General features: G+C 33.6%; 2 protein-coding genes and 1 long non-coding RNA gene across 8 annotated transcripts; 2 read left to right on the top strand and 1 right to left on the bottom strand.

The window, feature by feature from the left end:
- Positions 1 to 269: 269 nt before the first annotated feature.
- Positions 270 to 6,290, top strand: LOC112802513 (uncharacterized). 5 transcript variants are annotated; one of them, XM_025845769.2, is made up of 7 exons: positions 294 to 687; positions 1,391 to 1,655; positions 3,677 to 3,765; positions 3,848 to 3,942; positions 4,039 to 4,187; positions 4,293 to 4,374; positions 4,515 to 4,948. In XM_025845769.2, exons 3-7 carry the CDS (start codon positions 3,729 to 3,731, stop codon positions 4,626 to 4,628), a joined length of 477 nt encoding a protein of 158 aa, XP_025701554.1. In that variant the 5' UTR covers positions 294 to 687; positions 1,391 to 1,655; positions 3,677 to 3,728; the 3' UTR covers positions 4,629 to 4,948. The 5 variants fall into 5 exon arrangements, with proteins under 5 accessions (XP_025701553.1, XP_025701557.1, XP_025701554.1 ...); XM_025845768.2 differs by lacking the exon at positions 1,391 to 1,655 and having other exon boundaries at positions 270 to 687; XM_025845772.2 differs by lacking the exons at positions 1,391 to 1,655; positions 4,515 to 4,948 and adding an exon at positions 5,709 to 6,290 and having other exon boundaries at positions 275 to 687.
- Positions 6,291 to 12,036: 5,746 nt separating this feature from the next.
- Positions 12,037 to 14,307, top strand: LOC112802512 (3-oxo-Delta(4,5)-steroid 5-beta-reductase). 2 transcript variants are annotated; one of them, XM_025845766.3, is made up of 3 exons: positions 12,037 to 12,403; positions 12,503 to 13,676; positions 14,074 to 14,307. In XM_025845766.3, the coding sequence occupies exons 1-2, from the start codon at positions 12,365 to 12,367 to the stop codon at positions 13,634 to 13,636; spliced, it is 1,173 nt and encodes a 390-aa protein (XP_025701551.1). In that variant the 5' UTR covers positions 12,037 to 12,364; the 3' UTR covers positions 13,637 to 13,676; positions 14,074 to 14,307. The 2 variants fall into 2 exon arrangements, with proteins under 2 accessions (XP_025701551.1, XP_072093855.1); XM_072237754.1 differs by lacking the exon at positions 14,074 to 14,307 and having other exon boundaries at positions 12,202 to 12,403; positions 12,503 to 13,846.
- A 3,552-nt stretch (positions 14,308 to 17,859) lies between these two features.
- LOC112802515 (uncharacterized) lies at positions 17,860 to 19,483 on the bottom strand. The gene is made up of 3 exons (XR_011882387.1): positions 19,341 to 19,483; positions 19,221 to 19,258; positions 17,860 to 18,895 (listed from the first exon to the last, which is right to left on the bottom strand). It is a non-coding gene; the product is annotated as an uncharacterized lncRNA (long non-coding RNA).
- Between the last annotated feature and the right edge of the window lie 1,133 nt (positions 19,484 to 20,616).

The raw sequence follows: 20,616 nt of genomic DNA, 5'->3' as shown, positions 1-20,616 counted from the left end.
CTTAGTTTAGATAAACAGCTTAATTAAATATTTTTAAAAAAATAATTTAAAAAATAAATATTTATATTAAAAATAATTTATAAATAAATTATTTTATATTTAAATTTATAAAAATATTTATTTAAAGAAAATATAATAAAAAAATTTTATTATAAAAAAATATTTTTAATTTTTTATAAATTTTTAAATAATTTTTTAAAATTAATAATTTAATTTTAAAAATTATATCAAATATTAATATTATTATTTTTTATAAGATAATTTTAAAAAAATTGCTTTTGAAACTTTCAAACGGCCCTACTCAAACAACCCCATGTCCCCATCCCTTTCTCTCTAACTCAACGCAAGTACCCAACCGGCCAACCCTAAACCTTCTGGGAACCCAGCCATCAGCCACCATCCCTCTTCAAATTCATAACCGAACTCTCCTCCTCCGGTAGAACGTTCTGTCGCCGCCGGCGGAGACAGACCGTGGGTGCTATCTGCGTGGCCCTCTTCTCATCGTTCCTCCTCTCCTCGCCGTGGGTCGTCGCTGCTTCTCCCTTCTCACCGTGCGTCGTTTCTGCTTCTCTGCTCCTCGCCGTTTTTGGCTGTCGCCCCTTCTTTTCACTGTCACCGTTAGCTCACTCAGTCTCACACTCTCCGAACTCACTCTGTCATCGCCGTTCATCTCTCGCCATCTCTCCGGTAAGCCAATGCTTCTTCAATTTCATCTTTTTTTTTCAATTAATTTTTAAGATTCTGAGCTGAGTTTGTGTTCTGAGTTTGGAATTGGATTGTTTATTTAATTTGTTGAATGTTGATGTGATTCTGAATTCAATTAATTTGGATTCTGACTTTGGAATTGAATTCAATTTAGTTTTTGTCGCTTATGTGTTTTCAGTTTAGTTTGGATTCAGAAGTCAGAACCATGATGCTGATTAATATGATTATATGCTTTGGCTCTTTTATATTCAGCAGGTTTAGGAATTTGTAATTGAATTTGAACTTTGTTTTGTGTTAGGACTATGTGCTTCTTGGTTTGAGGACCTCTACTATTCAGTCCTTTATGTGAAATAGAAATGATGCTCTTATTAAAAGTTATTGAACTATTTTTTATTCTGAATTGTTGTTGCTGATGTGATGACTGATGAGTATTATTGCTGACAAATTGATTTGAACTTAGAAATTAATTATAAATTTTTTATTTTGTAAACTTTTAATAATAAATTATGAACAAGTTATTATGTGAAATTGTGAAACTTTAAAATTAGTTTAGAAATTATTGAATTTGAATATCTGAAATTATATATTGAATTTTAATAATTTTATTGTATATTTAATTAAATCGGTTCGACTATGGGTCGACTCTGGTTGGACCATTGAACCATTGAACCCGTCACTCGACCAGTTCAATGACCGGTTCGGTCTCGCAACCTTGCCAAAACTCTCTTCTATCTCTCTGGGCTGCACTGCTGCTGGAAGAACTGTCGGTGGCGCGCCAGGCAGCACCATCCGGCTCCAGTTCCTCCTCCTCTAGCTTCCCTCTCTGCTATTCTCTCTGCCTTCTGCCGAAGCCGCTGCAAGCTGTCTCGCTGCTCCTCGCTGGCTAGCTGCTCGCCGCCGCTGTTCGCCAGCACTCCTCGCAGCTGCAAGCCACAGGTTCCCTCTCTCTGGTTCGTAACTTAGTATCTGTTCCAGTGTTCCTAGCCTTTTTTCCTTTCCCCTGCTTCCCTTTTCATTTACATAATAGGTTCAGTGTTATAAATTATAAACCTCTCTTTTTCCAATTTGTTTTCCAATTTACATAGGTTCTGCTCATTATGTATACTTCAAGACATAGGTTCAGTTTCATTATGGCTTTGGTCTTTCTTTTGAGGTTGTAGTTTTTAAGTTCTATATCTTATGTTTGGTGTGTTATGACTTGATGTTATGTTCATTTGTTGAATTTGCTACTACATTTGCTGTATTAACTGGATGCCTTATGAGTAGAACATTGGTTAAATTGAATAGATTTTATTATTTATTACATTTGCAAGTTTTCTACATTTTTTTTCGGTGCATATCCATGTATTTTTTAGGTAATCTAACACTATCCGCCATAATTTTATGGTGGATTTTTGGCTCACCTTCATGAGCCACCATCTGCAATAAAAAACTATGGGTTCAAGTGATTTCCTGTCAATCAGATAATGATTAAGAACCATTTGGTAATTGTTTTAGTGCCGTGTCCAACATGGCAAAGTTTAGGATTGGAGGCTTGAAGGAATTTATGCAGGAAAGAGAAATATAGTTGTTAAAGAAAACAATCCGAGCAATTTATAGGCAAGTAAGCAATTATTTGTGATAAAAGATGACCTGTTACCTGAGGTTGCTTGGGTCTTCACCTTAGAAATTGCATGGCATGGTGCAAGTGATATCAAGTATTTCTTATGATTAATTGGTTATTAGATTGTGGATTTTATTTTTCATGTTAATTAACCTGGTAATATTTTCAAACTTCTTCAAAGTAAAAAAGAAAATGAAAAATTCCTTTATCTTGTTTTTTATGTGTCCTAAACCCTGATGAATTTTTTTTTTCTATTTAATTCTCAACACTTTTATGTTCCAACTGTTCTGTCCATGCTTCATGTACCATTTGTTTATCTATGTCAAAATTTTACATTAGGGGCATAGTTGAATAGACTTATGTTAGGGAATATAATCACCAAATTTTGTATAGTTGTTGATGTTTTGATCAGTTTGAACTTTTATTTAGCTAATAGGTGATTATTTATCTGAGAAATGTTAAAACTGTAGACTAATGGACATGTTACTGTAACATTAACAGTTGTGTTTGAGTTTTCCCTTGAACATGTATTAAATTGTTGGTCTTTTGTTAACAATGTCTGTGTTGTACTGCAGTATTGTGAACTAATTGGGAGATCCAAATAGAGCTTGTCTATGTTATCATGATCAAGACTCCGAGGGACTCTCGTAATCTAGACTTTGCTTATTTTGCTTGTTTATTATTACAGATAAAATAAATCATAAGGAAGGGGGAAAAGTGTAGAATGGTTTGTTTTCCACCCTATATACAACAATAATAATAAGACTTAGCCCACAAGGTAGAGTTAGTTACATGGATCAGACAACGAAATTGCACCTTGTCATAAATGATGTCTGAACTTTGCCCATTTATGCTTATATCTCTTTTGATCAACTCATTCAAGGTCTTCTTAGGCGTCCCTTTGGCCTTAATCATCCGGATATTTCCCATCTGCTCTTCTCTCCTAACCAGATGTTCTTTCGGTCTTCTCTCAATAGCCAACATGACCTGGCCTAATAATAATAATTGTTAATTTTTTAACGTATATAATAAAGTAAGTTCATTGTAAGCATCTACAGAAGCATAAGTTGCAAGTACTTAATGCATATTTTGTCAGAATCTTATGTGTATGTTTAATCTTTGGCAATGCATGATATTTATGTTGCCTATGGTGTAAAGCACTTTGACTTATGAGAATCAATCTCATGGGCCATAAATTAATCTAACAGATCAAATCCTTATTTCTTCTTTTATTTTGTCCAATGCATTATGCCTACTTTTCTTCTGTCAAGTGTCTCAACTTTTAACATGCTAATACACAAGAAACACGACGTGGATTTTGAAGTTGAGTATATGCCAACGTTTAATAACAAAGTTAAAGTCATGCAGGTATTCAAGTTTCGAATTTGGTTATGATTGAGTAGAAAACTTTGAATCACAAATGGCAAGCCTTTCTGTGTTACCAGTGAACTACTCAGGTTATTTCTAATCATGTTGGTTTCTACATATTATGGTTATTTTTCTCTCTGTTTAACTTCAATCTTTCTTGATATATTGTAGGTTTCTTTCGTCAAATTAGAGAAACTAATTATCTTAGATCAAAGTTTTTGGGGAGAGTTGATTATGGCAGAGATGTTTCTCTTCCACCAGCAAATGTAATTATTCTCTCCTGCATGCACTCCTAGCAGTAATTTTAATAAAACCAAGATTTTCTTTCGTACCATCCCGGTAATCATAATTTTTGTTGGCAGATTTGTAATTTGAAGATTAAACCAAGATATGCAGACCCCATTCATACCAAATTTGTGATGTATGCGGCGAGTAATGGTCATCATCTACGTTCTGATGATGGTTTGGCTCAGGAACCCTTTCTGCTAACATTGATCAAGGAAACCTTATGGTATTTGTGAAATTTCATTTGTCTTTATAATTGAATTACTGACTTTGTCATGAATTCCATAGGAAAATGCAATCATGTTTGATAAGAATGTGTGTTTTTGTCCAGGGGGCTAAAATCTTTGTTTGTATTTTTGGTTGAGCAACCTAGCCAACTAAAGTACATAGAGTGGCCAAGCTTTAGTTCTACGGTATGTCTCATTTGTTTATTATTTATGTTTTTATATTTACACATCATAGAGATGATTGCCGGTTACTCGTATACTGTATATTGTTCAAGTTACAATGTGTGTTTAATCATCACATGCATTTTTATATTAATCCTTTGCAGCTGAGGACTGCAACTCTGACGCTTGTTCTTGTTGCGCTACTTATTGTCGCCTTATCAACCGTTGATTCGGCTCTCTGCTATGTTTTGGCTTTGTTTCTCCGTAAAGCCCCATAACTATACTTACATTACATGTACCATATAAGCATATACTATAATATTGTAACACTATCGTTGATGCATCTAGAACCGACTCAAGCAACTTAGCATTTTCTTCCTTTTCTCCTTAGCAGACTAATAATTTATGGAAGATTAACATATTGATAACTTATGCTAAGTGCTTGGAAAAATAGGCCTTACTGGAAATTTAAATTAGATTGCTTCACAGTTTTCAAGGTACCTTTAGGATTTTAGTATTTTTTGGACAACCATATCTATCTCAGTATTGTATTACCGGATGTTTAACCCAATTAAATGGTTTATTGTTACAAATTTAACTATAGAGAAAATCAATTCCAGACTTTAAAGAGTTTTATTGTTGTTTTCAAGCCAAAAGTAGAGCATCATACTCTTATACATATGGTTCTGATCTTTCTCCAGAGACATGAAAACTAAGGAAGTTACATATCGAAGAATATCAGAGTTTGTACTCGATGACAATGAAATAAGGTTTCATAAGACTGAAGTAGAATTCAATTGCTGCAGGTGTTTAAAAGAACCAGTTTACTATAATTTACATGTAACGTTAGTGTCTTATTGCCACAAATTTAAGGTTTTACGATGTCTTATTATGTCCTGTTTCTGTTTGTGTTATTGACAAGTGATATTGGTGTAGTTTCATTCAATAGGGGAAGGACCAAACAATTCATGGGGAGGTAGACTTTGAATTGCTTGCTAAATGGATTGGATCCATTGTAGTTTTCATTATGAATTTTACATGATTATTAAGGATTTGTTGCGGGTATTTATTACGTTGAACATGTGTATAATACCTTGCCTAATTGCCATGATGGCAATGCCAAAGGGTAGATGTAAGGAGTAAAAATGGGCTTATAGCCCAATTAGAAAATTCTCAATAGGAGTAGAATTTATTATAAATAGAATAGTAGTAAGAGTCATGGAAGTATGAATTGAGTAATTTGTATCTTTTCTTCTTTGGAATTCCGTAAATGGAATTATTCTCTCCCTTTTATTCTTCCTAATTTCCCTCTGGTTGATTAATTCTTTCCTATTCTAATATCTTTCCCCTTATTACAGTAGATGAAAGTTATTGAGAGCGAGTAATGCTAATTTGACAACTATAACATCTATAATCAACAAGTAGGTGTATTTTGGGGAGGGAGGTAGTGTATTTGCACAACTGCTCAAAGTTATATTTAGTTGGTTGTTGTTGAAGATGATGTGATTGTCAAATTAGTTAGCCCAACACTCACCAAGAAGTGCTTTAGGTGATTAACATTCTAATGACATGGCTAATCACCATTCCAAACCGACAAAGCACTGCTGAATTCTATTCCATCTGCCAAAGCTGCTACAAGGTCAGCCCACCTGCTGCCCAATTCAGCCACAGCAGGTACAGATGTCACTACTAGATCATAACACATGACTTTTACATGTATGGATGTTTCTTAGTGTCTATACTATAGCGCTCCCCTTCTTCATATAGTTAAAAATGTCACAACCAGGAAACAGAGAAAGACAGAAGCAACTTTTCCAGTCTATTATCTCGGATATATGCTTGATTTGCCTATTGTTAGAATCAGTCATAAATTTTCACAAATGCTCCTGAATGGAGGCGGAATTTTCTTATGTCAAGTATATAGATTTTTTTTACTGCAACATCTTGTTATTGTTCTTTTCTTCAAGCAAAATGTTGGAGCCTAAATGTTGATCTCGTATTTATAAACCAACTTTATCCCAATAGATCAAATTGTGGATCCACGTATCCACTCTGATCTGAACCCTTAGATTTAAGATGCCTCTAAATTAAACACCAAATAGGAACAAGCAAGTGAAACTCAATTAGGATGACCAAGGAGGGGACCATGTGGATTTTGGCGAAACATGCTCAATTCCCGCATAGTTTGATGTGTTCAGGTAACAGATAAAGTCTCTGCCATCATGAGCATAGAACGTCATTACTGTTATTTCATGCCAATGCTTCAAACAAAACAATATTAATAAAATGCTAAGCCTCAATCATTTTGGCACAGTTCATTGAATATTACAAGCATGTCTGCAATAATCTTCTTCAAATATGGCAGCCGCAATGACTAAACACCGTAAAAACATATTCTTTGTGAAACAAAACAACATAAAAGATAAAAACATGAGTCACTCGTAAAACGACTAAACACCCAAAAAAACATACATTTCCAGCATGCAGCCTGTCCAATGCAAGACTCATCTAAATAACCCTAGGCTCATTCTCATCTTATGTAGGCTAAAACCTCCCCACCTACAAAGTCGACTATTAGTTCAACAAATATATATATATATATATATATATATATATATATATATATATATATACTAGCACGTTTTTTTATAAAAATTTCAAACATGAAAAATACCGACTCATACTTGGATGCTAGTGGAAAATAAAAGGTGTCAAAACCGTGCAGTCTAAGGCTAGGGAATCTCCAGAAATTCAAGATTGTAGTAGTTGTAGCGGGCTGATCAGGTTAGTGACATTCTTTTTGGCTACCCAACACATGCATCTGTAAACCAGTCTAGAGTGGCTGAAACCCAGCTATACTTGTCCATTTCTTCTAGCTTTGCCACAAACGGAAACCATCAAACGTGAACTCGATTCTTATTTTTGTCACCAAATAACTGAGTAAAAAGTAACATCATAATGTAGGCCTGTGCGTATATGTGCACTGTCTCTTTAGTAGTATCGGCTGACAAAACTCTGAACCACTCATGGAACCACGTCAAATACACTGTCATTTGCTTTACCTTGTTTGGCGACAGAAGCTCACCCAAAAGCTCCTTAAACCATTCCCTCCCTGGCTTTCCATCAGGAATGAACTGTGGGAAGTCTGTGAGTCACCCGCTAATCGTCTCGCCATCGATAGGCGACCTCAGGTGGTACTTTACGTCTTGTAAGGTGATAGTGTACTCTTCAAATGGCATATAAAAGATGTGTATTTTGGATGATACCTCTCAATGAATGCATTGATCAAAGACTCATTTAGTTTGAACCAATGGTTATTCATCCTCGTCAAGTGGTACAACTCAGCGATCACCAAATACAAAATGACTCGGTCATGAAGAAGCATGTTCTGTTATCTCCTAACGCTGTATATACATCTAGTGGGTTTCATCACAAAGTAAGAAGTGAACTCTAATTACAATGTCATCTAATCACGATTAAAAGTTCCAAAAACAACGAATCACCAAACCTAACATAAAAAACTACACAATATACTTAACAAAATCACTAATACCTAACAAAAATAGCATATCTAACAATATATCATGAACTTTGTCACTATCACTATAATTCTACTTCTAATCAATAAAAATACATGTTTTTTAGAATGTAAAAACATATATATATATATATATATATATATATATATATATATATATATAAGATGATCTCCATTGAGTCGATAGAGATGATCTCCTTCCTCTACCATGGCCCCACAACTATGTCATTCTCGTGGTTCTCTCCACAAAACTCTCAAAGATTTCTCTAAATGAAGAATCTGTTTCAAGTTATCATGGTTTTATATAGAAAAAGCAAGTAAACCGCAACAATTAGTCGTAGTTTCTCAACATAAATCTTTACGCATAATTCATTGCAAGTAATGGCGGATTTGGGCTACTCCGTGTGCGTAAACCGCGATGTGTTGAAGTGGTTTATCCCCTTGATTGTTGCTCCTAATCCGCGATAACCCAAAGCGATTTCGTGTTGGTTTTGTCTCCTTCTAAACCCCTATGTCTATTGATGAGGAGGTGTTAACAACCATTAGTTTTTCCTGGAATGAAGGGTTATTCGGGAAACATCTGTTGATGAGGAGGTGTTACATAGTAAAAAAGGAAACCAGAGCTCCGTTCGAAGAGACAAAGTTTTGTCCTTCTCCCTCACATGCTCCTTCCCATGAGCTACTCGGTTGGCTTCGTGAACGAGAACGCCGATCACCCTCATGCGGGAAGATGAACATTTTAAGGGCTGAAAGGGTAGCGATGGGATATAGATGTTGATTTTGGGGGGTCACATACTGTAGTTATAATGCCTTCGACACACATGGTTGAGGCTTCTACTTTTTTGTAGTCCCAGCATGACTGACCGAGTGTAACGATCGCAAAAGGTACGGCCAAAGAATTGATCTCCAACTCAAAGCATGTTAGGCAAGTCAAAGCCTCAAATCCGGGGAGAATTGAGAGGAATCTAAGCGAGGCCGAAAAATTGATATTACGCAATGCTTACTATCTATCTTTCTTTATCCGCCATCCCCCGGCCCCCAATAGAATATGGGATATTTTATGCCTCGTGAAAATAATGACTGACAAAGTCATACTCCGTAATATCCAAAAAAAAAATATCATTCAATGTAGACCCGCCGGATTCCCAATGAATGACCTGCTCTACTCTTTTTGAATATGTCTAGTTTTCTGACTGGAAAAATCATGTGTTACTGTAAATTTTTTGACACCTTCGGTGACAGCATTCAAAACTGTATCCACAGCGTTCGTTTTGCTCCAGGGGATCGTAGTTCAAATTCGTATGGGGAGCGGGGGAGGTTTAGATAAGAGTGAGGGGGATTGCGAATGCATTAAGAAAGCAAGCCCATGAAGCGCCAGGAAACCATGCATTCCTCCCGGGCTGGGCTCAGGGACAGCAATCAGCCGCTTACCCTGTAGTCGACAGCTCATTCTTAACAGATCCAATCGGGTGCTCATAATCTGGAGTAAAAGGATTCGAACCTCTGCATGCCGGTACCAAAAACCATGCCTTACCACTTGGCCATACTCCATACGGCCTTTTTTTGGACATAGAACGAACAGGGAGCCCTTGAACCTTGAAGTAGGGCTCGAAGAACGAGCCATGCAAGAACGCGGGGATATAGCAAGTAACAAGTTCTCCCTTCATGGACCGACTACAACAAGCTCGCGACTCTAATCTAATAGAAACAGATGATAAGCTCTCTGCTCTATTTGCTTGCAATGCATTTACCTATCAAAGTTGGCGAACGCTTCTGTAACCTTAGACTTGTTACGTTGTTCACCCACTTACTTAAAGACTTGGTTCCGCGTCCACCGAAAATCGGTAACCTTCGTCAGCATTTGGTACTCTCTCGACAACTTTAACAGTTCACTTAGGCTGCGTTTGTTTTTGGAGACAGGACAGAACATGACACTAAGACAGAGACAATAGAACGGAGACACCAAAGATTATTTTTTGTGTTTTGTGTTTAGATATGATGGACAAGACACTGATGTAATGTCCTGTATTATGTTTGGATAGACATGGACAAAACTAAAATAGTATGCAAAATGACTGAAATAGCCATATAATTCCAAATTTTTTACATCGTACAAATCAATTTAATAAAAAATAAGAGTACGTAAGAGTACAAAAAATTACAAGAAAAATTAGTCTATGAACCAATAAGATAAAAATGATATTAAAGTAACAAAATTAAAAATAAATAAAGTAACATAAAATAAAGAAGTGAATTAAATCTCCATTAACACAGCATGCCATAAAGAAGAGAATGAACAATAAAAAGAAATAAATTAATTATCCAATCAAATAAAAAATTCTAAAAAAAAAGAGAATATCTAAAAAAAGAACACAGAGAAAGAAGAACTTCGATGTAGAGAAGAAGCTAAAATTAAGAAAAATAAGAAGAGATAATAGTAGAATAATAAAAAATATCTTAGGATAGAAAGGGAAAAATTTTGATTAAAAAATCCGTGTCCATCTTTTTAAATTCCGTGTCCATCATTGTCCTTCGTAAAAGAGTGGACACAAAAATATAAAATAGTGTCCTGGAGACAATGTGTTCCGTGTCCATGTCTCTACCTCCAAACACGTTTTAAACTTTCGGTGTCCTGTCTCCGAAAACAAACGCTACCTTAAAGCCTTTGGTGCAGTGGACCGCAAGCCCTTCAAAAAGAAATAAAAAAAAAGGCTTGGTTGCAAGAACTGGCGGTGACAAAAGTTATTTATGCTCTATTACAACTTATGCGTAATCCGCGATGTGTTAAAATAGATTACGTTTGTTTTTTGAAACTGCTACAACTGATAACAGTTTACATAATATACAAAATGCACTTGCATATAAGAAAAACTAAATTGTTGCAATTGCGTAATTTGGAGTGCCAATTGATATAATATAATAAATTGTCTGTAAGTTTTCATGTATTTTTCATATATTTATTAAAATAAAAATCTTATAATATTTATTAATAATTTAATACGTTATTTTTATATTATATAACTAGTAAAATTTATTATTTTTTATTATTATTTAATTAACAAAAATATTTTTATATATTATATTAAAAGAATATTATTAAATTTTAAATTTTAATAATATAAAAATAAGATATTAATTAAAAATATTAATTGTATTAATAAAAATATTCATCCCGAACATTTAAGAAACTAAATCAATGATAATGAGATTTGGGTTGAGGTCTGCTACACATATAAGTCTTTTTGGCTTATAAGTCTTATAAGTTGGTACAAGTCCAACAAAAAACACTCATTACATTCCCATATTTAAGAGTAAATAAATGCACGTTATTCAATTACTTCCTGTTTTCAAAGCGCGCTACTCACCATGTATTATAAACGACTCTTCTTCTTCCTCCATGAAAACGAGTTTCTTACCAAATTTAAAGATAATGAAACTTCAGAAATACACCCAAACGATTATAGAAATATACTCAAACGATTACAGAAATACACCCAAACGGTTACAGAAATTCACCCAAACGATTATAGAAATACACCCAAAGAATTTAAGAAATACACCCAAAATTCGTTGAATTACACCTTATGCATAATTCAGAACTCTTTCTTTTTATCCTCCTCATCTTCTGCTTCTTCTTCTTCTTCAAAAACGATTTCAGAGGTTGATGTCAAAAAACAATGGAAATCGAGAATAACAAAGAAAGAAAACAGAGAGAAAAGTACGTAAATGAAGAAAAAGAAAGAGAAGGCAAGAAACGAAAGAAAAGAAGAAGAAGAAGGAGGAGGAGAAGAAGAACGTGCAGCAAGAAGAAGACAAAAGGTGCAGTAAAAACATATAATAATGGTTGAAGAAGGAGAAAGAAAAAGCAAGAAACGAAAAAAAAAGAAGAAGAAGAAGAGGAAGAGTTAGGAAGAAAAAGAGAAAGAGAAAGAAGAATGTGTACAAAAAAAAAAAGAAAATATACTTATAAAGACTTATATAAAAAAAACGCTTGTATGTGAAAAAATTTCTCTTTTGTGTTCAAACCCTACCAAATATTTTAATAACATTTAGATGTTTTTGATAAGCATGCCAGAATGTATGGACCTGCAACGTTGACGGGTGCGGCTTAATGATATAAAAGATATCGTTATTTTATTTACCAAATTAAATTGATGTCTAATTTAGACAAGGAGTGCCAAAGTAAAAGTGTGAGACTGAGAGTCCATAAATAGTGAGAAGTAGGATCTGTAATAAAAACAAAAATCGAAAAAAACAAAAAACTAACAGTAAAAAAAAGGGGTGTACATAAGTTTACACAACAAGACAGAGTAGCGGTAATAACAAAAATGAATAATGATGGGGATGACGATGGGGTTTGTAAATGATGAGGTTTCTACTTTCTATTTGAATCTGAAACACAAACGGAGATCATAAATCAAACGCTCCTTATATCTGTTTCCCTCTTCCCTCCCTCATTCACTTTCGCATAACACCATGAGTTGGTGGTGGGCTGGAGCTATCGGTGCTGCCAAGGCAACAACAAACACTCCATATTTTCCTTTTCTTTTTACTTATTTATTAATTATCATTATTAATATTTTTTGTATTTGTATTTGTATTATCGTGGTGCAGAAAAAATTCGAAGACGACGAACCTCCGCGAAGCTTCCAGAGCGTGGGTCTGGTCATCGGCGTCACCGGCATAGTCGGCAACAGCCTCGCCGAGATTCTCCCTCTCGCCGATACCCCCGGCGGTCCATGGAAGGTCTACGGCGTTGCCCGGCGGCCCCGTCCATCCTGGAACGCCGATCACCCAATCGAATACATCCAGTGCGACATCTCCGATCCCAACGACACCCAATCGAAGCTCTCCGCCCTAACAGACGTCACACACATCTTCTACGTCTCATGGACTAGACGCCCCACCGAAGCCGAGAATTGCGAGGTTAACGGCGCCATGCTCAGGAATGTCCTCCAAGCCGTTATCCCCAACGCCCCCAATCTCCGCCACGTGTCCCTCCAGACTGGTGGCAAGCACTACCTAGGTCCCTTCGAGCTCTTCGGCAAGATCCCACCCCACGAGCCGCCCTTCACGGAGGATCTGCCGCGACTCAAGGCCCCCAATTTCTATTACACTCAGGAAGACATCTTGTACGAAGAGACGCAGACGAAGGACGGTGTTTCTTGGTCGGTTCACCGGCCGCAAGTGATCTTCGGATTCTCACCTTACAGCTTGATGAACATGGTGGGAACCCTGTGCGTGTACGCGGCGATTTGCAAGCACGAGAGGGTTCCGTTGAGATTCCCTGGAACCAAATCGGCGTGGGAGGATTACACGACGGCGTCGGATGCTGATTTGATCGCGGAGCAGCATATATGGGCGGCGGTGGACGCGTACGCGAGGAACGAGGCGTTCAATTGCAGCAACGGGGATGTGTTCAAGTGGAAGCATCTGTGGAAGGTGCTGGCGGAGCAGTACGGGATCACCGAGTATGGCTTCGATGAGGGTTCCGAGAGACTCAAGTTGTCGGAGATGATGAGGGATAAGGGCCCTGTGTGGGATGAGATTGTTAAAGAGAATCAGCTTCTTCCCACCAAACTTGAAGAGGTTGCTGATTGGTGGTTTGTGGATGCGATGTTCGGTGGCGCTGGCCTTTTGGATAGCATGAACAAGTCCAAAGAGCATGGCTTCTTCGGTTTCAGGAACTCCAAGAATTCCTTCATTAGCTGGATTGATAAGACCAGAGCTTTCAAGATTGTGCCTTGAATTCTTCAATATCCATGTATCTTGCTTCCTAAACTTTCAGGTCTGTGTGTGGAATAAGTCACTCTGTATGATTCGTTGTTCATGTCCTGTTGTTCTGTTTCTCTTTGTACTTGGTAGCATAAAAGGTTTTGATATTTCAAAAACAGAACCTACAATTGGTGACCACTAGTCAAATGAAAAAGGTGAATTGAAAAGTAATTTGGCTTTGAATTGTAAAGTTCCAAAGCATAATCTTCTTATTTTATTTTCTTTCTGCATTTTCATATTTTATTTTACTCTGATGTGTGTAGATGTTAGATATAGGTTGATTTTAACAATTAATGTAGATACCCCCATTGATACTATATCTGTCAAGTGTGCAACGTTTTGGCTCCTGCATTTACATGTATGTAACTGAATACATCCTTTGTGCTAATTATATCTGGATGTGTCTGAAGGTGATTGTTGAAAAGGCGGAAATAAGTGACATCCCAAGTATTGACAAGAAGAAGTAAGATGTTGTTTATAGTTTTCCTTCTAGTTGGAATCATCAGATAAATAATTTCTGTTTCAGTTGTATGAAATTCAAAGGAAAGCTTATACCATTAATAAATGTTTATTGCTGTTGACTTGATTGTTTGTATCCTGTATTCCCTCCATATAAAATTTTGAATGAAGTTTATATCAGTCAATTCTCTGTTTGGCCGTGTTAGAATAATGTCCGATATGCTTTTAAAATAAAAGATAATATAAGGATTTGGGTATATTCTTTGTCTTGTTCAACTATTCTAAATTGGGTATGTAATTTCAAATTTATTCTATACTTGTTGCTCAATGGCTTGAATTGATCAAAACCATGTTGTAGTGTTCTGTTATGTTATGCACCAAACTGATCAAAATAACGTACTGATTTGGCGTGATAGACTATTAACTCTAGTTAAGATAATTGCTATCGGTAAGTAATTTTTGAGTTATCTTAAAGACTCATTCATAATCTGGTGGGAATTAAAACTATAATTAATGCTTATATTGCAAATATGCTTCTTTATATTGTGATAGGACCTGAATTAATTCTTGTTGAACTGCATTTGAATTGTGTATTTACATCTTAGTTCTTAGCCAGTGATCATGGTCATTGATTTGCTTTATTTAGCTGATAATATGACAAATTTAAGGCGGAGTAGTAGTTATACTCTTTTGATAATAATATCAATAGTTAAGTGCTGAAAAGGCCATCTTCATTTAAGGCAATTATGTCTGCCATATATGGAGAAGGATGAAGATGGCTTTCTTTATGTAACATACAGTGGCAAGAACACCTTTGGGGATCTCACTTCCCACATTCATTAGCCATTTCCTTATATCTATGACTATGATTAATGATTTGTATGATGAATCGTTACAGTTCTCATATGAGGAACCTTGATTTATCTCAATGATATGTACAGTTTGTATATATATAAATGATGTATTTAAATTTCTGAGAACCTAATTAAGCTTCAAAATCCTCTCATTCAGTCTTTCGACCCTCCTCTTGATTGTTCTTCATGATTATCTTTGGATGCTGAATGAGATTTTATCTTTTTAACGAGGGTAAATAGTATTTTCATTGTTTGTTACATGATTTGTAATGTTTGCATACATGCACAGGCACCAAACATGTACACCATCAGACATTAGCTGGTGTGAACAAATCTTATATGCAATGTAAAGAGAGCATTTTAATTTCAACTTTCCACCCTCACACTAAAAGAAACAACATATAAAGCACAAAAGAAAGATCTAACTTACATGTCCAAAAACCACAAAACCCATCCACATTCCATATCATATAACCAAATTTGAATCTTCTAAATTTTGAATTTTTACTTTAGAGGGTAAAGTGTGATCTTTCACCTTTGAATGATTTCTCTTTTATATTTTTTTCTTGGTCTCATTTATGAAATAAATGGTGAAAAATCACACTTTACCCTCTAAAGTGAAATTTAAAATTTAGAGAATTCCAATCCCATATAAGATATAACAAACGTGTTTATGCTTGCACCTCAAACCCACCCAGCCCGCTTCCAAACCCAAAAAAATATACAAAATTGTTTTATGAAAAAAATACAACATTTATATATGAGCAATACTAGGGGCCAGCAATTTTTGTGATTGTTAGTCATCAACTAGCCATCAATGATGATTTGATGGTGTGAGATTGGTGTGGGATTTCATCCAATAACTCACTTTTCTCTATTGGTTATATGTTGGCCAAAATTTAATAAAACTGTTGACCCTTAGACTTTTCCTTTTTATATTTGTTTTATAGATGTTTCTTTGTTCTCAGCCGGATATTTCTTTTTATTGTGCACTAGCAACATACCTACATGATGTACGGACAAAACAAATGAAGACTATAATAACATGAATGTAAACAAATGAAGATTATAGCAAAGCGTATCTGGGATATTGTTGGTGTAGAAAATAAAAGAGCACCGTTATAATTTAAAAAATTATATGTAAATTTTTAAGCAAGCAAAAAGAATTTTATTAAGAAAAAAGAATAAACAAGGAGTATTATGTTATTTTGTTCTTCATAAATGATATTGAAAGATATGAATTATAGTTTGGAATATTTCGCATTTATTTTATCATTGAGATTGACTAAGGTTTGATTCGTATTAAACGAGTAATGAAGAATGATTTTAAAAATTTATATAAGTTAACACCATGTTAAGTTTTGAATCATTTAAAGATTCATATATTTAGTTTGGTCAAAGAAATTGATCTTTTATAAATTCTAATGCACAAAATACATGCTAGATATAGAACTTTTCCGTCGTGACAAAAATCTCAAAACAAATAGATTAATCTAATTCTTATAAGCAAAGAGATTTTTTTTTTTTTTTAGCAAAATTTTACTTCATCAAATTCAAAACATTGTAAGATATGATCAAATATGGTTCTAAATTATTTAATATTTCAATTATAGTTGTGTGTACTTTAATCGTATGAGCAACCAATCAAGTGCCATGATTATACTCAGTATAAACATGAAGGTTTCCACTGTTATCTAAAAAAAGCACAATTTTTTGTAGATAACAGTGATCATTAGTTATGATAATTATATATAAGATCAATTTGTAAAAAGTTTACGTTAAATATTGAGCACATCAAATCAATTTGTAAATAATGTGGTTGCATAATATTTCTTTTCATAAATATGGAGTTGTCCATGAGATTATTTTTTTTATTAAACTATACCCATATGTTTTATAAGCAAGAAACTAAACAAATAGAACACTGCTAGATTTGCTACCCCATACTTAAACTTGTAGCTGTATTGGACAAACTTAACATCATGTTTCAACTTGCTAAGTAATATCCCATTTGGTTACATTAAACATGCTTTTCTAATTTCAAATAATGATTTGAACAGAAGTATCATGTTTTCAGTGTTTTTATTTTTTTGAAAAAACAATTATCAAAGTAAACATGTTTTCTAAAATTTGAAAATTTAAAAATAAAAGGACGACCATGTTTTTTCAGAGAAAATAAGTTTTTTTTTATTATCGAAGAGAATGAAAAATCTCTTAAAAAATTGCACTGGATTGTTGAGTTTATAGACATTTTTTTCTACCAAATTTTATAGCAAAAGAATGTCAAATTGTCAATACCAATTTGAAGATGTAATTTATTCACAGAGATCAGCTGTGTAATTATTTAGTTAGTCCCACATCAAATAAAAAAGTTATCAAGATAATATGAATAGTGGACAAATTATCAATAAATAAAAATAAATAATTAATGAATCTTAAATTCTTAATTCATAACTAATTAAGGGTGTGATTGAAGAAAATAATAATTAATTTTTGTTTTGATATTAGAAATAAATAGTTCTTTTGTGTTTAGACAAATATATCATAATTGAAAGAATATATCCTATTCTTTTACTGTGTTGGGCTGTTGGCATTCTTTTAGAAATAGCAAATCTCATTTGATTATCACTTTAGAATTTCAATGCAAAATTTAGAGAAATCCAACTATTATGAAATAGCCGGATTACTACTATGAAAATAACTATTATACTTTTTGAATGTAGTCCTTCTATAAATTTTACATAATATAAAATATTTGTATATCAAAATTTTTGTAACTATTATAAAATGAAAGAAATACAACTATATTTTAATCAATTTGGATTAGGCGAATAATTACTTTAACTGTCCACTCAAGTTTCGAATGTTTGCCGAGCTAGAAAATGCAAAGAAATACAACTTTTTCATCTATCACTTCAAAAAAGAACTAATTATAGAGGGATTTAATTTTGAATTTCCAAGAATTCTAGTGTTATTCTATAGAGCATCTATTCTCTATTTCTCTTTACAAAAAGGTTCAGAAAAATGAAAAACATTGAGGAAGCCATATATTGAACAATATCATTGACTTTCATATATCAATGTCACTTGAAACGTGTGCATCCATGTGGTAGTATTACTCTTCCACTATTGGCATGGGACGTGCACAGCGAATACTGAGAATATAGTTCAATGGCACTTGCATTATTCGCTGTTGAACAAGCTTTTTTCCATAATACTTCAAATGACCACAATTTGTGCTACATTTTCATGTATCTTTAAGCTGCTTTTCTATTTTATTATTTTACTGGATAAAGATAATAACTGATTAACTGTTACAATGTTAATATATAGCAATTTTTATGGACACTACTAGAATATAATTTTTGAACTCGCTTCTTAAAACCAAAAGCATCATCTTCTCCACTTCTCTTCTATTTCATTATATATTGTAAACATATATACGTGTATAAAATCAAGTATTTGTTTTCATAAATAACAATCATTAAAGAGTTGTTTTCAAAATTTTGGTTCATAGAGCAAAAAGTATATTCAATTACTCTTCAAGGGAGTTTTGATTTTTTTTTTTTTTGTGAACTATCATTGTAAGAAAAGAGATATGTAGTTTTTTCTTATTTTTGAAATTGGAACTACTTAAGGTGTTACTCTATGAAACAGAGAAAGAGTACTAAACTGCAGTGTATAAACAGAGAACAGTAACACTCACATGCAAATTTAAATTGTGAAGGGATGAATCAATGATTTAAGAAAGTATGTGTGGTTAAAACAAATCTACTAAGCAATAATAGAAGAGTGTATATGCCATTATTTCCATTGCTATGGTCAATAACCCTAAAGATTGTGCTGAAATATGGAATGAAAACAGAGAAGATTGGTTCACGAACAGGCCAAGAAAAGTCAACATATCCAAGCAAAAGGGCTGCACAAGAAACTAAGATGTGAAAAAGAAACTAGTTTATATGTTGAGAATTTTGTGAAATTAATGTGTATAGAATAAAACTTTCTTGAATTTGAGCATAAGTTTTAGAAAATGATTTAAACTTTGATAAACTAAAATTTTTAGAACAAACCTAACCTCAACAGCAATATGAAGAGGGGCAACACAGCCATGAAGAATTGAAACATTAACAAACCCCTCATCTTATTTGTTCAGAAAAAAATAAAAATTTTCAATGAATTTGATTCATATATATCTCAAAGCTTTGTACTAATAAAAAAACAGCCAATGAACAAAATATTCAAACCTGCTAAACGAAACTCCATGCCATGTTTCCTTCACAATCTGTAATTTTAGACCCTCTTATTCAAGTGAGAAACTAAGTCTACCAAACAAAGAAAAATATGAACCAAACTATGACACTGACCTTCAAAATGTATAAGCACCCTTTTGAAAGTTGCTTCACCAAAAGGCAAAGTTTCTCACTGATTTTTATGTCCTTATAGATAAAAAATTAAAAAAAAATTAAAAAAGGTAGAGTCATATATTAGTGGCAGATCTATATCTCTGACATGCGTGTATCTTATCCTATCATCATTCATCAGCATTATTATCAAGTTCCCTAGCAAAGTGGGCATTATTGTGTTTAAGCTTTAACTCCTTTTATTTTTGGGTCCCACCAATCAGCATCCAATGTTGAAGTTGTGACATTAAAAACACCATTAAGGTATGGGGGACACACACAACATTATTATGTCACAGAGCCACCATATTTGTCATGATTGTGCAGTATCTTACCAATATGCATTGAAAGTCTCAACTCTCCAGATAACTCAAAAAAGTTTAAAAAAGGTTGATAGAAGATAAACAAATAATACATTCTGGGCCCAATGGGCTTACTAAAGACAGACAGTTGGCAAGTGGAACTCTTTCTGCTGGCCAACCAATGAGGTCCAAACCCATATTTCGGAAAATTAAGTTTTAGACACTTTAACTCTTGACCAACCAGGCTTTGTCCTGCCTTAAATTCGCTTAAGCAGGTCTTAAATTTAAGGTCTGGTGAATTAATTTGAATTAGTCTCGTCGTTAGTTTACTAGTATGTTTAACTAAATATTGAGTCGTGCATATGGTAATTCATTAGTTAGTAATAAATTTTTAAATAAAATTTAAATTCGTAAATAAATTAGTCTTTAATCTGTCGAGTTATGAGATACTATAAAAAAAAATTAAGACTTAGTATATACAACTATGACAGAAATTAAAAGACAAAGATTTAATTCTGTCTTTATATTGTATTTAATATAAAATATATTAGACTGAATTATGTTTAAATATTATATTTAGTTTAAGATAAATATAAAAATTAAAAAATAAATTTAGATTTTATAAAATTAAACGAAAGTATTTTTTTAAAAATAATATTAAAATTTCAGTTTTCAATCTTAGAAATTTTAATCCTTTCTATATTTACTTTCTAGAAATACTAAAAAAACTAAAATTTTATAATTTGAGACTAAAATTTTAGTTCAAATTTCTTACCACTAATCTAAATTTCAATCTCTCACCAAAAACTACTTATTAGTTGGAAAAAAGTTTTGGATATCAGGCAAGTATAAAAAAACATGCCTTAACTATTATTGTTTTATGTCAACAAGCCTTTTAATTTTATCCCCTTATACTATAGTGTAACTTCCGGGATACA

The sequence above is a fragment of the Arachis hypogaea genome, chromosome 5 (assembly GCF_003086295.3).
Source record: "Arachis hypogaea cultivar Tifrunner chromosome 5, arahy.Tifrunner.gnm2.J5K5, whole genome shotgun sequence".
NCBI classification, from domain to species: Eukaryota; Viridiplantae; Streptophyta; class Magnoliopsida; order Fabales; family Fabaceae; genus Arachis; species Arachis hypogaea.
Note: the sequence above shows the minus strand (reverse complement) of the source record. Positions and strands in the feature narration are given on the sequence as shown.

Coding starts and splice junctions, on each gene's coding strand:
- LOC112802513 (XM_025845768.2), top strand. CDS start 3,729: ATGGCAAGCCTTTCTGTGTTACCAGTGAACTACTCAG. Junction 3,943..4,038: donor TTTCTCTTCCACCAGCAAAT/GTAATTATTCTC, acceptor TTTTGTTGGCAG/ATTTGTAATTTGAAGATTAA. Junction 4,188..4,292: donor TTGATCAAGGAAACCTTATG/GTATTTGTGAAA, acceptor GTTTTTGTCCAG/GGGGCTAAAATCTTTGTTTG.
- LOC112802512 (XM_025845766.3), top strand. CDS start 12,365: ATGAGTTGGTGGTGGGCTGGAGCTATCGGTGCTGCCAAG. Junction 12,404..12,502: donor GAGCTATCGGTGCTGCCAAG/GCAACAACAAAC, acceptor ATCGTGGTGCAG/AAAAAATTCGAAGACGACGA.